This window comes from Podarcis gaigeae, assembly GCF_964106915.1.
Source record: "Podarcis gaigeae genome assembly, chromosome: 16".
NCBI classification, from domain to species: domain Eukaryota; kingdom Metazoa; phylum Chordata; class Lepidosauria; order Squamata; family Lacertidae; genus Podarcis; species Podarcis gaigeae.
The window spans coordinates 36,173,917-36,190,752 of record NC_139693.1 but is presented as its reverse complement, the minus strand read 5'-3'; the positions used below and the strand labels follow the sequence as shown (position 1 = coordinate 36,190,752).

The window sequence follows — 16,836 nt, the reverse complement described above, 5'->3', positions numbered from 1 at the left end:
AACCACCAAAACTTTAAATTTAATTGAGGCAGAACGAAATAGCACGATGCATTTCACTTTATGCGTATCTGACAGATTTCGACAATCACACCTTGCATGTTAAAAAACAAAACAAAATGCAAAACATTTTCCCAACTTTCATTATTAAGAACCCTAGGGCTATTTCGACAAAATCTGAGAAAGAAATGCCATTTAAATTATCAATCAGAATGCTGGGGATATTGCTCCACCATCCAGCCGCTGAATTCTAAACGATTTTGAGTAAACACCTCAATGTTTTGAAGGCAGCACATTAAAAGCCAGAGATCCGGCCATTTTGGAAGACTGGCATTTGAGAGCACTTTCATGTTACTGCTTCTTTTTTCAAAACAACAACAACAACCCACTAGTATAGTCTTTGCTGTTGGCTTTAAAGATTTCAAGTTATACTTTACCTACCCAACAGAGAAAACTTGACGAAAGAGTACATTTTTTGACTTGCGCATGAGAAAAAATAGTTTATATTTTTTAAAAAAACCAAACAAACCAAGGGGTGGAGCCAAACTGGCCCAATGAGACCTGCACATGTTTGTGGGGCACAGATTACTAGTTGGCCATTTCTTTTGGGGGGGGGGGGTGGACAAAAAACAGGAGGGGGGATGGAAAGGAGTATTCTAGAAAATGGCCATTGCTGGCTGGCATCCTTAATAGGAGCAGTATTTTGTTGTAAGCCTGATTTGTACTTGATTAATTATTGATTGTTCAACCCTGGGGTGGGTAACCTAAGGACCAGGGGCTGAATATAGCATAGCCCTCAAAACATTGCTCTCTGGCCCTTGGAGTTATTTACAGCCACATTCCTCCATCCCAGGCTAGACCCGTCACCACCGTTGAGTGTTTTGCCTACCTGAAATGTGTCCTTTGTGATAATGCCTCTTGGTTTTCTATATTGGGGATAGGGAGGGGCTGCAAGTGTGTGTAGGAACTAGCCTACCATAGAGTATTAAAGTAAAAACAACATTTATTTCTTGGCCCACTTTTGTCTCTGGTCCTGCCCATCACTGATATGCACCCCCCCCCCCACAAAAGGATGTCCAGAAGGAAATGTGTCTCTCAGGCTGAAATGTGTCTCTCAGCTGAGTAGGCAAAGGGAGAGAGCAATCCAGAAAATAAGTTTGGAAGGCCTCCTGTGCCAGATTCATAAAGACACATTTCAAGGCTGATGGGAACTCACCTAACTTCCCTCTTCCTGCCTGGCCTCTCCTCCACACCTGTGAGCTGGAAAGTGCCTTTTCCTGTGTCAGAACTTTGGTCCCTCTAGTTCAGTCCTGTCTACACGGATGGGCAGGGTTACAGGCAAAGCTCTCTCCTAGCCTTACCTGGAGATACCAGGGGGCTGAATTTGGGACCTTCTGCATGTAAAGCACATGTTCTACCACTGAGCCATGTCCCTTCCTCAAAAGAGCTTTTGCCCAAGGACCGTGTCACTTTTGGGCTCCATCTGGCAGGCAGCAAACTAACCGACCCCTTGCACAGAAGCCCAAGGAAGCAGAGAGATTAGAAATTCATTTTCCCCAAGGCTGCAAACTCATTAAAGTCACATAACACAACATCTGCACCGGCCCACAGCGCTCAGCAAAATACGATTTATGGCAGCAAGGAAGTATTGCGGGAGCACCACAGGTTAAGTACAGAGGGCATGTACACAATGTCTTTTATAATAATAAAGATATCTATGCACATGCAAACACACACAGGCTGTGTTTTCAGCCTCTGCGTCTCACCCTTCTTGAAATGCCCTCAGAGGCAATGGTAGTTGTTCTGCCATTCATTAAGACTGCTACTGACAAGACAACGGTACAGGCCGACTGGAAACTGAAAACGCTGCCCACTCCACAAGCCCAGCAACCACCGGGAAAGTTCGATCCACAGAGGCACAAAGGCATCCGATTAAAACCCGAAAACCTTGCCAGGGCCGTCTACTTAAAAGCCCGTGTGGATTCTTACGACGGTGGTTAAATATTCCGCTTCAGAAAATGTAGGCCAGTAAGCTGCAGCCCCAGAAATTCTGGAAAGGCAAGGCACCTGTGGAACCCAGTCCCTCAGCTGTACAGAGGAGTTGCTCTTTAAATAAATAAATAAATAAATAAATAAATAAATAAATAAAAGTAGAGAATCTGTTTTTCTCTCACGGAGAAGGAGGTTCCGAATGAGGGTCGCCAGTAGTGCACAGGTTCCCCAGATGTTCTCGGACTCCAACTCCCTTCAGCCCCAGCCAGCATGCTCAATGGTTAGGGACGAAGGCAGTTGTAGTCCAGCAACATCTGGCAGGCCATAGGTTCCTCTCCCCTCCCTTGGTAGCAAAAACTCTGGTGATGTACCTCCCACACCATGACAGCCAGAACCTGTCATGGAAGTGGAAACCCCTGTCCATTTGGTCCTGAAAGAATCAGGTGTGGCACCTTTCTCAGGGGTGTGGAGAGCACAATGCTAGGAGTTTGGTGGGGTGATGCAACTGCTTACATGAATTTGGAAGTACCCATCGGGTTTAAAGGGATGCGGGTGACGCTGTGGGTTAAACCACAGAGCCTAGGACTTGCCGATCAAAAGGTCGGCAGTTCGAATCCCCGCGACGGGGTGAGACCCATTGCTTGGTCCCTGCTCCTGCCAACCTATCAGTTCGAAAGCACATCAAAGTGCAAGTAGATAAACAGGTACCACTCCAGCGGGAAGTTAAACAGCATTTCTGTGTGCTGCTCTGGTTCTCCAGAAGCGGTTTAGTCATGCTGGCCACATGACCCGGAAGCTGTACGCTGGCTCCCTTGGCCAATAAAGCGAGATGAGCGCTGCAACCCCAGAGTCGGTCACAACTGGACCTAATGGTCAGGGGTCCCTGTACCTTTACCAGGTTTAAAACAAGTCCAATGAAGTAAAATAAAAAACCCAAACAGAATTTAAAGTCAAAATACAGGCCTAGGGATTTAGGGGGTTGATGCTGGTTGCAACATCAGGCTTAAAACGAGTCTTAAAAAAACCCCAGCCACTCAGAATTCAAAGTTGAGATACAAGCCTGAAACTTATACACTCAGAACTTTATTTACAACTTTGGAAGTTCTGCCCACCCACGTTGAAGTTCAGCGGCTCCTTGTGATGCAGTTCTTCCAAATTGCTCGGAATTGCTGACATGTTAATATTAAGCAGGTTAGCTTTTTGGATCAAACACGTCATTTATGAATACTGCATTAAAACCACGATACATTATGAATTTGGGTTATTAGGGTGATAAGGAGGTGAGCTGAACCATTTAGGAAGGGGGGATGAGCCTAGGACTAGGGGTCGCCCACAGAGACAGGAGCCCCCCCTGGCCTTTCCAACTTCTGTGCCTTCCCAACAAAACTGATTAATCATTCAGCAACCTGCAGGAGCGGTGTCATCAAAAGGGCATTACTAAACCAGAATGTGGGTACAAGGCTCCCTGTGTGTAACATGGGCACAATCCTGATGTGTGCCAGTGGAGTTTGAATTTCTACTTTATTAAAATGGGCACTCCGCGGGGCTGCCCTTGAAGCTGTCCCAGAAACTCCAGCGGGTGCAGAATGCTGCAGCAAGGCTTCTCACGGGGTCTCTGCCATGGGAGCATATTCACCCAGTGCTTTTCCAGCTGCACTGGCTCCCGGTGGAGTACAGGGTCAGATTTAAGGTGCTGCTTTTGACTTTTAAAGCCTTTCACGGCCTAGGATCCTTGTACCTAGGCGATCGCCTCTCCTGGTATGCCCCACAGAGGACCTTAAGGTCCACATACAGCAACACCCTAGATGAAGTTAGATTAGCCTCAACCAGAGCCAGGGCCTTTTCAACACTGGCTCCGGCCTGGTGGAACGCTCTGTCTTTTGAGACCAGGGCCCTGCAGGATCTGATCTCTTTCCACAGGGCCTGTAAGACAGAGTTGTTCCACCTGGACTTTGGCTCAGAATCAGTTTGATTCCCTCCCCCTTTTTCTTTTTTCTTTCTCCTCCTATGATGAGATTGCTCACTAATTGTTTTAACATTGTATCTTAATCTTTAAATTTGTATTTTAATCAACTTGTTTTTATTATTGGTTGTTAGCAGCCCTGAGCCCGGTCTTGGCTGAGGAGGGCGGGGTATAAATAAAATTATTTATTATTATTATTATTATTATTATTATTATTATTATTATTATTATTATTATCACACATGCCAGTCCAGATATGTATAGAGAGAGAGATATGCAGAGATAAGCGATAGAGGTAACGATATATCTGGGGAAGAGCCTGAGGGAATGATCCTGGATAATCCCATGGATGTCTGCCAGTGTCCATTTGCATGCATTCTGGAACCAAAAAGGGGCATCTGCTGAGCTTTCTCCTCACGGAGCTACGATTCCCAGAGTTCCCTTGGGAGAGGCACTCTATGTGGGGCTACCTTTGAAGGTTACTCGGAAACTACAACTAATCCCAAATGCGGCAGCTAGACTGATGACTGGGAGTGGCCGCCAGGACCACATCACACCAGTCCTAAAGGATCTTCACTTTCTCCCAGTATGTTTCCGAGTACAATTCAAAGTGTTGGTGCTGACCTTTACAGCTCTGAATGGCCTCGGTCCAGTATACCTGAAGGAGCATCTCCACCCCCATCGTTCTGCCCGGAAACTGGGGTCCAGCGCCGAGGGCCTTCTGGCGGTTCCCTCACTGCGAGAAGTGAGGTTACAGGGAACCAGGCAGAGGGCCTTCTTGGTAGTGGCGCCCACCCTGTGGAACGCCCTCCCATCAGATGTCAAGGAAATAAACAACTATCTGATTTTAGAAGACATATGTAAGCAGTCCTGTTTTGGTAAGTTTTTAAGGATTGGTGTTTTTATTATGTTTTTAGGTATGTTGCAAGCCGCCCAGAATGGCTGGGAAAACCAGACAGATGGGTGGGGTATAAATATTATTATTATTAATTATTAAATCACTCTGCTCATTCTAGCTCTGTGAGGGTGATAGTGGTCTCCTAGCACTCTTAACAAACTGCACCCCCCCACCAAGATTCTTTGGGGAAAGATGGTTATGATTCTGCTTTAAATGCATATTGCAGATGGGGCTTAATAGATAAGGATTCTTTAAAAGGTAGGATAATGCTCAGTGGTACCATTTATTATTTTAACAGTATGCCTGAACACTCTCCCATGCCTCTGAGGATCATTAAATTAGTGTTGTCTCTTATCTCTGCCTACAGTTACAACAAAGGAGGAGGAGGTCACTCCGGAAGAGATCGCATCTCGGACCACTAAATGACAGAGTCTGTTCCCCCCCTTTCTGTTTTGATTCTTCATCATGCTCCCCCCCCCCCAATCCCACCTGCATGCTATGAAACTGTAACCCAGGAAGCCAACCTGCAGGGAAACTGGGGTATCCACATGACCACTTACCGTATGGCTGTTTGAGGTGCTGTTTGAAAACTGGGGAATTCTCAAGTGCAGGCTTTGGAGGACATACGTTGTCTGCATCTGAAGTGAAAGAAAGGAAATTGTTTATATTCTGCTGGAAGTCGGAACATGTGCCCCTCCAAGATGTCAATGGACTATACCAGGCATAGGAAAACTCCGGCCCTCCAGATGGTTTGGAACTATAGTTCCCAACATCCCTGACCACTGGTCCTGTTACCTAGGGATGATGGGAGTTGTAGTCCCAAAACATCTGGAGGGCTGGAGTTTGCCTATGCCTGGACTATACCTCATCCATCATCCCTGACCATTGGCCATGATGGACGGAAGAGGAAGGCCCTGGAGTCTATGAACACCCAGAGTACCACAGGCCTCCCATCCCTGACAAGGGTCCCATCAATGACTCTTTACAGAGTGCAGGGTCCCTGCCCCAAGCAGCTTACACTCTATTGGCTGATGTCAACATGGGAAGCAAATACTTGCTTGTCCCTAGAAACACACACTTTTTCTCCTTGAAAGCAATTGATTTGCAAACAGACCCAGGCATTGTTGGGCTTCCCTGCAATCTATTTTGTGCTCTTGCCTCTTTTTCTACTTTTTTTAGACGCGGCAGCCATTTTGCGTCATGCCACACTCCTGCGGCAGCCATTTTATGACTGGCATCCGCGGCTCCATCTCAATACGTCAAGGACTTTCACCCTCTGCACTAACAGCCAAAGACTGTTTAGGTGGCATATCTAGCCCCCTTGCTGCTCTTGACTTACAGGAACCAAAAACCGAATTGGGCCCTGTTCACCAACCTGAAAATAGACCGTCCAGTAAGGTATGAGGGCCAAGAAGACTGGAATGATTTTGACCAGCGCTTTCACATCCTCAACTTTATCTTCCCTGAATGGCCCTCCATGGGATGATTTGGCCATCTCGAAGAGGCTTTGTTTGGGAGCTGGTTGATGAAGTACCCCTTGGGTGTCTCTACTTGAAAGAAGGAAGAAGGGAGATGGATCCAAAGGACTGCAACACAGCAAAACTGGAAATTTTGGGAAACCTGTATAGTATACTAGCAGCCCCATCCCCAGTGTTGCTTGGGAGTTCTAAGAAACAAACAAACAAAATCAGGGCAGTTTGGAAATCAGTGTTTACAACTATCATACAAAAATGGGTTTAAAATCAGTGCAGCTTTGAAAGGTTCAGTCCGCCATCTTGGCTCAAAAACGGCATCCAAACGCTCCCAAAGCCAAAGATGTTTTCTAAGTTTTCTCCAATATGGGTGCACAGCATCTAAAAACACGCTCTCTCTTTTGAGACAGAGATTCTGCAGCAGCAGCCAGCTGAAGTTCTTCTCCATCCAGTGTTTGCAGAATATTTCTCTTAAAACCATTTATGCTACTGCTGCCTTTTCAATCTTCCAAAGTGTGCTTTATTGCATGGCTGCTAATTGCTCATTCTTCTCAACATTATGTATTTTTTTTTTACAAATTATTACTTTATGGGTCGTTAATCTGCCTTCAATTATCTTAGACATAGGCAGGACATTCCTTTCGATAACAAGCAAACACTCATGCTTATTTAATCGGGCAACTAAGCTCGCCTAAGATTTCTTTCCCTTGGATAGCACAATGTGTGTGAGTGCATCCGTATGAATCAGTTTCCCAACATCCTGTCACATTCTAGGGTAGGTTTGGCCCTCTGGCTGCTGCTAAACGACAACTTCCATCAGGCCCCAGGAAGGACAGTCACAAGATGGCCTCAAGAGATCTCCACATAGTTGCTACTGGACCCACGCCAGTCACAAAACGCGCCTGGGGAATTTTGAACACTGCCTAGAAGGGGGGAAATCCCCACTACCTACCTATTGCTGGAGTATTCCTCAGGCCTCTTCCGGGAACAACATGAATAAGCTAGAATCTTAAACATGTCTGTGAAGGCGCTGCCGTCAGGGGGCTTTGTGATGAAGAAGCTCTGGCCACAGAGAAACACGACGAAGGACACCCCGATGCAGACAGCTGGGATGATGTAGCCGATGACAAAGCTCACGTTCTGCTGGATGTACGCGATGCCTCCCAAGGATACGATGGCCCCCAAGTTTATGCTCCAATAAAACCAGTTGAAAAACCTTCGTGTGGCTTCGGGGCCCCGGTCTTTGACCTGCACGAGAGTTTGTTGTTGTTCTTAAATCTCCTCCGTAAAAAAACAACCTACAAGTCAATAACTATTCGCCAAAACAAACGCCTAATCAAGAGCAATGCATTCCCATTCAGTTTTAATTGCATTTGTGATGCTTCTGAAAATCCAAGAGCATCAGAGAAAGTGGGGTTTTTTTGGGGAGGGGACCAGTTGTGTTTGTTTGTTACTATGTTATGTACGTTTGTGGTTTTATACAGTCAAGGCTCCATTTACATGTGTTCAACACGCGCTCAGCCATGCACACACTTATTGCGCCATCTCAGAAAGCGATCCCAAATCATCACAAAAAGGGGTGGAATGGGGTGCTTGCAGGCTTTTGTGACGGTGCTTCAAATATATGCCGAAAATGTTATTTTTGTTTCAGGCCCTACAGATCGTGGACAAGGTGGAATGTTTTGGAAAGTGGCAGAAGGATATTTCTAAGTTTGTTTGGCAGGGCAAAAAGCCCCGAATAAAGTTTAAAATATTAACTGATGCGAAAGAAAGAGGGGGATTTGCCCTGCCAGACTTGAGGCTATATTATGAATCTGCAGCCTTCTGCTGGTTGAAAGATTGGGTTTTATTGGAGAACACTGACGTCCTAGATCTGGAAGGGTTTGACAATGCGTTTGGGTGGCATGCATATTTGTGGTATGACAAGGTTAAAGTGCACAAATTGTTTAAAAACCATATTGTCAGAAGAGCAATTTGGAGGGTCTGGATAAAATATAAAGACTTATTGGAGAGTAAGACTCCGAGGTGGCTATCACCGGTGGAGGCCAAGGCACGTAAGAGACTTAACATGGAGGCCCATTGGCCTAAATATTGGGAAATAATTGAAAAAATTGGAGACAATTGGAGGTTGCTAAGCTTGGAGAAATTGAAAACTAAGGTACGAGACTGGCTGCACTATGCGCAAATTCAAGAGGTATTTAAAATAGATAAAAAAGTTGGATTCCAGGTGGAAAAATCGAAACTAGAGACTGAATTGTTAGAGCCAAAAAGTAAACTACTTTCGAGAATGTATAACTCGCTGCTTAAGTGGAATACACAGGACGAGACAGTCAAATCCGCTATGATAAAATGGGCTCAGGATGTGGGGCATAACATTATGTTTGTAGACTGGGAAAGGTTATGGAACACCGGTTTGAAATTTACGGCATGCACTGCCTTGAAGGAAAATATTATGAAAATGGTATACCGGTGGTACATGACCCCAGTCAAGCTAGCTAAGATATATCATCTGTCTGACAATAAATGTTGGAAATGTGGAGAGGCGGAAGGGACATTCTTTCATCTCTGGTGGACCTGCCCGAAAGTGAAGGCCTTCTGGGAAATGATCCATAATGAACTAAAAAAGGTACTGAGATTTACCTTACCTAAGAAACCAGAGGCCTTCCTTCTGGGCATGGTGGACCAGAGAGTGCTTAAGAAGGACAGAACCTTTTTCATGTATGCAACCACAGCAGCAAGGATCCTGATCGCAAAATATTGGAAGACACAAGATTTACCCACGCTGGAGGAATGGCAATCGCAGTTGATGGACTATATGGAATTGGCTGAAATGACTGGCAGAATCCGAGACGTGGGAGAAGAAACAATTGAGGAGGACTGGGAAAAGTTTAAGGACTATTTGAAAAAACACCATAAGCTGTATGAATGTTAAAAAATGCACTTTTCAGGAAACTCTAGCTTCAGCAAATGTAAGTTAATGAAATGAAAATTGAGACACAAGAATTCAGAGGTAAAATAATGAAACAACTTTATTGTGTTTAATACAAAGCATATAAGAATTGAGTTACAGTAAAATTGAAATTAGGGAACATGATAAAATGGAAGATACAATAAGTTTTGAAATAAGTTAACAAATTGCTGATGTTTTATAAGACAGGGAACGCAGGGTTTGGAGGATGTGGGGAAGTCCTTTAGATTGGATGGAAAAAGAATATGGAAATTTGTTATTCTTCTATTCTATTTTCTCATAACTACTCTTTATTCTTTTTTCTGTATTTCTTAAAAGCAATAAAAATATTTTAAAAAAACAAAAAAACAAATATATGCGATTTCACTGAGCCGTGTGGTGCCTTGAGACGTAACCCCACACTAAATGGGAGCTGCCTGTCTTGTAAACCATCCTGTGATCCTCAAACGGAGGGCCGTATAGAAAATAGCAAGCAAGTCAGTATTAACTTGGTGATGTTCCTAAGAACCCACGCAAGATTAAGAATCTAAGTGTGCATTCAGACTTGGGGTTTACTGCCTTAGTTTTCCTGGTGATCACGCTAGTACTTTTGCCCAGGTTTCTCATGTACCTTTTGCACTGCCTTAACTATTGCCTTATGAAACTGCAGCTGTCTGATTGATCTACAGAGCCATGGCACACTAAATTTCATCCACACCAGTAAGGCACCACAGCAGATGTTATCGGACACGTCCCCTTCTCTTATGCCCATGTGTGCTTCTGCTCCCCATGAAAATGGGGGGAAGGATCTGCATGCCGGAAAATAAGTCCCCCAAATTCTGTCACATGCTGTGAGCCACCATAAAACAGCAGGAAAGTTACAGCACATGATTTTGCAGGGTTAACATGGGCGATGAGCTTCTGCTAGATTCCCAGAAGTGGATTTCACGATGTGTGAAAGATCACGTAAAACGTGGAAATGGTCAGGTAAGGAAATGTCAGGAATAAAAGTGCTGTCTGAATGCAGCCTAAGAACAGCCTGGCTTTTCTAATTTTTTTTTAATTTTTTATTAAGAATTTTGTTGATACAATAAGGAAAAAAGAAAACAGAATAGACAAAAAACAAACAAAAAGAAACAAATATAACAAATATAAAATCTAGCATCTTGTAATAACCATCTTTTCTTCATTTTTGGACTTCCTCACATCTCCCGTTCCTGCATTCCACAAATAAAACTTTAGCCAGCAACTTATCACCTTATTTCCATTCTTATTATACACATTTTCAATATTTTGTCCCCGACTTTGAATATTTTATCTAGATCTTAAATACCTAATTTTAACATAGTATTTATTCAAAATTTATTATTCTCATACAGTTCACTCATTCTCATAATCTTTTCAACTAGGTTTATGGTGCCCTGTTGTTTTCGAATCTCTCATCCTTCTTAACACTCATATAATTTACAATATTTTTGTAAATAGTCCTTGAATTTCTTCCAGTCCTCCTCCACTGCTTCTTCTCCCAGGTCTCGGATTCTGCCAGTCATTTCTGCCAACTCCATGTAGTCCATCAGTTGCATCTGCCATTCTTCCAGCGTGGGCAAATCTTGAGTTTTCCAATATTTGGCGACAAGTATCCTTGCTGCTGTCATTGCATACATAAAAAATGTTCAGTCATTCTTTAACACCCTCTGGCCAACAATGCCCAAAAGGAAGGCCTCTGGTTTCTTAGGGAAGGTATACTTAAATACCTTTTTCAGCTCATTATATATCATTTCCCAGAAGGCCTTAACCCTGGGGCAAGTCCACCAGAGGTGAAAGAACGTTCCTTCAGTTTCCTTACATTTCCAACACTTATTATCTGACAGGTGGTATATTTTTGCTAGCTTGACTGGGGTCATGTACCACCTATATATCATTTTCATAATGTTTTCTTTCAAGGCATTACATGCCGTAAACTTCATACCGGTGGTCCATAACTTCTCCCAGTCAGCAAACATAATGTTGTACCCAATATCCTGTGCCCACTTTATCATAGCTGATTTAACCGTTTCATCCTGTGTGTTCCACCTCAGCAGCAAATTATACATTCTTGAGAGTAGCTTAGTCTTAGGTTCTAACAATTCTGTTTCCAGTTTCGATTTTTCCACCTGGAATCCTAACTTTTTATCCAAATTAAAAGCCTCTTTAATCTGAGCATAATGTAACCAATCTCGCACTTTATCTTTTAATTTCTCCAAACTCTGCAATTTCCAATCAGCCTGGCTTTTCTAATTGGGGTTATCTGCCCCATCTGCAGCGAGATTAAAGTGCCATAACAGCAGGACTCCAGCAGATACCAAAGTCCTCTAAGCAGCCCCTTTCTAGTAGGGAATTGCTTCCGATGTTCAAAAGCACATATCTGGTGACTAGACTGAAATCTACAGCTTGATGAGCCTGAGCACAAGGTTGTCAACCACGGGTGTTTTTTGTTTTCTGTCTAAGAACACCACCAATTGTTGGCTAGCTTTTAAACCAGGGGTTGGGAGCCTGTTGCCCTCCCGATGTGTTCGACTCCAGCCAGCATGGTTAATGGTCAGCGATGATGGGAGCTGCATTCCAGCAACACCACGGGGGTTGCAGGTCCCCCTACTCTTGACCAAAGGCTTTTAAAACACATGACTTCCTCCAAAGAACCCTGGGAACTGTCGTTTGAAGGTGCAGGGATTTGTAGCTCTGTGAGGGGCAACGGAGGTCTCCTAACAAGTCTCAGCACCCATTCTGAACTACAGTTCCCAGAAATCTTTGGGGAAAGTGATGACAGCCCATTTGAAGATGGCTACTCCAGCTCCCATTGGCTCCATCCAGCATGGCTTGCAGTCAGGGATGATGGGAGGTGGTTTGCGACACCATACCCTCCAAAATTTCTCTGATGAAAATAGAGACGTCCTAGACAGCATCTTAAAAAGCAAAGATATCAACTTGCCAACTAAGGTCCGTATAGTTTTTCCAGTAGTGATGTATGAAACCATAAAGAAGGCTGATCACCGAAGAATTGATGCTTTCGAATTATGGTGCTGGAGGAGACTCTTGAGAGTCCCATGGACTGCAAGAAGATCAAACCTATTCATTCTTAAGGAAATCAGCTCTGAATGCTCACTGGAAGGACAGATCCTGAAGCTGAGGCTCCACTACTTTGGCCACCTCATGAGAAGAGAAAACTCCCTGGAAAAGACCCTGATGTTGGGAAAGATGGAGGGTACAAGGAGAAGGGGACAACAGAGGATGAGATGGTGGGATAGTGTTCTCGAAGCTACCAGGATGAGTTTGACTTAACTGCGGGAGGCAGTGGAAGACAGGAGTGCCTGGCATGCTCTGGTCCATGGGGTCACAAAGAGTCGGACACGACTAAACGACAACAACCACAACCACCATACCTTCTATTCTCCACCCTAAACATACCCAACCATTCCTCAAAAGGCTTGGCTTCCAGGTGCTTGGATAATCCTGTTCGCCTTCCTCTGTACATCTTCCAGCTTGTCAGTACCCTTCTTAAACTCTGGTGCCCAGAACTGAGCACAGTGCTCCAGATGTGGTCTGACCAAGGCAGAACTATTGCATCCTCTGATCTGGGCATTTTGCATCTCCTGATGCAGCCTAGATTAGGTTTTTTGTTTTGTTTTTGGACGCTGTATTATGCTGTTAACATGCAGTTCAATAACTGAACTTTCCTCCGTACAAAAACCCGAGTTGCACACACACAGACTAGCAAGGCAGGGAGAAGAAAGCTAGATCAGAACATTTATTAGGAATTGGGACTTTTTCAGCCTACATGCTTTGCCAGGTGACCATCTGGGGGCAACATCCCAGTGGTGGGCAGAGGCAAAGTTGTGCCAAGTGCTGAACATACATTTTACCTTTAGTACTGCTGTGGGTTAAACCACAGGCCTAGGACTTGCCGATCAGAAGGTCGGCGGTTCGAATCCCCACGACAGGGTGAGCTCCCGTTGCTCGGTCCTTGCTCATGCCAACCTAGCAGTTCGAAAGCACATCAAAGTATGAAATTCACGGCATGTAATGCCCTGAGAGAGAGCATTATGAAAATGATTTATAGGTGGTACATGACCCCAGTCAAGCTTGCAAAAATTTACCATTTGCCCGATAATAAATGCTGGAAATGTAAAGAAACCGAAGGAACATTCTTTCACCTTTGGTGGACGTGCCCAAGGATTAAGGCTTTCTGGGAAATGATCTATAATGAATTGAAAAAGGTACTTAAGTACACTTTCCCTAAGAAACCAGAGGCCTTCCTCCTGGGCATAGTTGGCCAATTGGTGTTAAAGAAAGATAGAACATTCTTTATGTATGCTACAACAGCAGCAAGAATACTCATCGCAAAGTACTGGAAGACGCAAGACCTACCCACCGTGGAAGAATGGCAGATGAAGGTGATAGACTATATGGGACTGGCAGAGATGACGAGCAGAATCCGAAACCAGGGAAGAGAAACGGCGGAAGAAGATTGGAAAAAATTCAAGGACTATTTAAAGAAATACTGTAAAATTAAGGAATGTTAGAATGACGCTGGATTATAAAATAAGAGGTTAATAGCGGTAAGGGATAATTTAAAGAAAATAAATAATATTGAAATTAAGTTAAAAGTAAGGGAGGGATTTGCTGATAACTTTATCAGAAATTAGAATACAGAAAGGGAAGGTATGAGGAAGTCGGGAAAGTAAGCCACAAGAAAGTGTAAATTGAATTTATATGTGTTTATTGTTTGTATCTCTTATAATGTCTTTTTTCTTTTTTGTTTGTTATTGTGCTTGGTTGGTGTGTTAAAAATCTATGGAAACTTCAATAAAAATTTATTTTAAAAAAACACACGAAAGCACATCAAAGTGCAAGTAGATCAATAGGTACCACTCCTGCGGGAAGGTAAACGGTGTTTCCATGCGCTGCTCTGGTTCGCCAGAAGCGGCTTAGTCATGCTGGCCACATGACCTGGAAGCTGTATGCCGGCTCCCTCCGCCAATAAAGCGAGATGAGCGCCGCAATCCCAGAGTCATCCACGACTGGACCTAACAGTCAGGGGTCCCTTTACCTTTTGTACCATAAGCTGGTTTCTATCTACACTGCCCCATCCCTCTGTATTCCTCATTCAGACAAGCAAGAGGCATCACCAGAGTTTGGACACATCCCAGTCAGGCAAAAACACTCAAGGAGGGTGCAAAGCAAGGGGCAGTGAGCATGTGGCCTGAGGAGAGTATACCAAGGGCCTGAGGTTTCCCAACTCTATTCTAAGAGGAAAAATACAGGGAATCGCTCAATCCCAAATCAGAACCCGCAGGAAGTCAGAGCGACAGTGATTTTGCAGGGTTTCAGACCGGAGTCTCTCTCCCCTCCCAAACCTGGGGGTGGCAGGGAATGAACCGGGGAGCATGCAGGTGCTCTACCACCCTTTGTTTCTGCCACACTGGTGAAAGTAAGACCACAGCAATTCCGGGAAGCCACTGAGGAGCAGCTGTGCAGCAACTCCCCGCGAGGAGGAACTGAGAGATGCAAAATATAGTTCCCTGCTGACCAGAGTTTATAGCTCTGCCGTAAACCTCCCACCATTTCACAGCCGAAACGAGGCTCAGACCTGCGTGCGCTTAAAGCAGCCATATCTTTGCAAGAACCGCACTAGCTGGGCATCTCACCCACCCCTCCCCAAATCCATGTTGTGAGGGGTCTGCATTGCCTGCTGTCCGGAATACGCCTTGGCTATGCAATGGATGGACCCTGCTGGCTGGTTTATGAAGGTGGTTCTCTTAACGGGGGTTCATATGAATGCTCCCCCCCCCCATATGCAGAAACGAAGCATGAGAGCCACATGGGGCTTCACACCCTGAGTCACCCACCCTTCTCTCCCGTTGCTGGATGTGTGATTGTCACATCACATGTCTGTGTTTACATTCCATGCTTGGAAAGTGTGGGAAACAGGAGCCAGTCCTATCTCTTCCATTGTATTGTACTTTTGTTTTGTTTTTTGTTTTTCTCTCTCTTTTGGAGAAGATGTAAGAGGACGCCATGATTGCTTTGTCTTGTATATACAGTCATACCTCAGGTTAAAGACGCTTCATGTTGAGCGTTTTCAGGTTGTGTCCCATGGCAATCCGGAAGTAATGGAATGGGTTACTTCTAGGTTTTGCTGCTAGTGCATGTGCAGGTGATCAAAATGACATCACGGCTTGCGCAAAAGCGGCGAATCGCGACCCGCCACATGCAGACGTGGGTTGCGTTCTTCTCTGGTTGCAAACGGGGCTCCGGAACGGATCCTGTTCGCAACCAGAGGTACCACTGTATTGTTTAATAAATTACTTAAATGCCACACCTCATAGCCTCAGCTTCCAGCTTTACTCTGCTCTTTGAGTGTGCACATATTTTCGGTTATGTGTCACTGCTGCTCAACGGGACTGAAGAGTTATGACCGTCCCATGCTGTGTTTGTCTCGATCTGGGGGCTGTGCAGGTGCCCCCCGGGCACTTCCGACAACCCCAGTGGCTGGTCCATACGCAAACACACTGGCCAGTGGCCTCCCCACTTCACCAGCTGAAGTTTGGCTGGTGTGAAAAGGGGCCCCATGTACTGGACCCCCCTCATGTGGAAGACCACTCTCCCCATTCATGCTAAAGGTAAAGGGACCCCCGACTGTTAGGTCCAGTCATGGCCGACTCTGGGGTTGCGGCACTCATCTCGCTTTATTGGCCGAGGGAGCCGGTGTACAGCTTCCGGGTCATGTGGCCAACATGACTAAGCCGCTTCTGGCGAACCAGAGCAGTGCACGGAAACACCGTTTACCTTCCCGCTGGAGCGGTACCTATTTATCTACTTGCACTTTGATGTGCTTTCAAACTGCTAGGTTGGCAGGAGCAGGGACCGAACAACAGGAGCTCACCCAGTCACGGGGATTCGAACCACCGACCTTCCGAACAGCAAGCCCTAGGCTCTGTGGTTTAACCCACAGCGCCACTCGCGTCAAAGGGTCTTTTTTGCTTTACCTGCTTTTTAAGTGTCTATGCCACACAATGCAGAGACGGGAGGCGCCCCTGAGACCACATCCCCTCCCCGCAAAGGGGCCGGAAGCCAAGTCTTATGAGGAACGGTTGAGGGAGTTGGGGGTGTTCAGTCTGAAGAAGATAAGGCTGAGAGGAGATATGAGAGCCATCTCCAAATATTGGAATGGCTGCCACATGGAAGATGGAGCAAGCTTGCTTTCTCCTGCTCTGGAGGGTAAGACTTGAGGCAATGGCTTCAAGTTACAAGAATGCAGATTCGGACTAAACATCAGGAAGAATGTTGTTGTTGTTTTACCTTTTTTAACCTTTTTTTTTAACTTAAACCCCACCCATTTTCCAAGGCAGCTTGCAGATAAAAGAAAAACTAAAAACAAATAAAAACTCCAAAACCCATTCAACAATGAAAGAATTAGATTTATCTAACCACACACACACACAATCTAATAAATCTATTCAAACTACAATAACATATTATTATTAATTACAGTGGACCATTCAACTCCCAAAACCATTTAAAAACCAAG

The 16,836-nt window shown here is 44.9% G+C and overlaps 1 protein-coding gene across 2 annotated transcripts in view; it reads right to left on the bottom strand.

Moving 5' to 3' along the window:
* SLC15A4 (solute carrier family 15 member 4) overlaps positions 1-16,836 on the bottom strand; it is a 54,911-nt gene that overhangs the window by 28,392 nt on the left and 9,683 nt on the right. Inside the window, exons 2-4 of one of the 2 annotated variants that reach the window (XM_083717324.1) lie at positions 7,275-7,570; positions 6,226-6,400; positions 5,411-5,488 (exon numbers count right to left, since the gene is read on the bottom strand). In XM_083717324.1, the coding sequence (XP_083573450.1) occupies positions 5,411-5,488; positions 6,226-6,400; positions 7,275-7,570 (549 nt within the window). The remainder of the gene's footprint in view (positions 1-5,410; positions 5,489-6,225; positions 6,401-7,274; positions 7,571-16,836) is intronic. The other variant, XM_083717325.1, reaches the window with a different exon arrangement.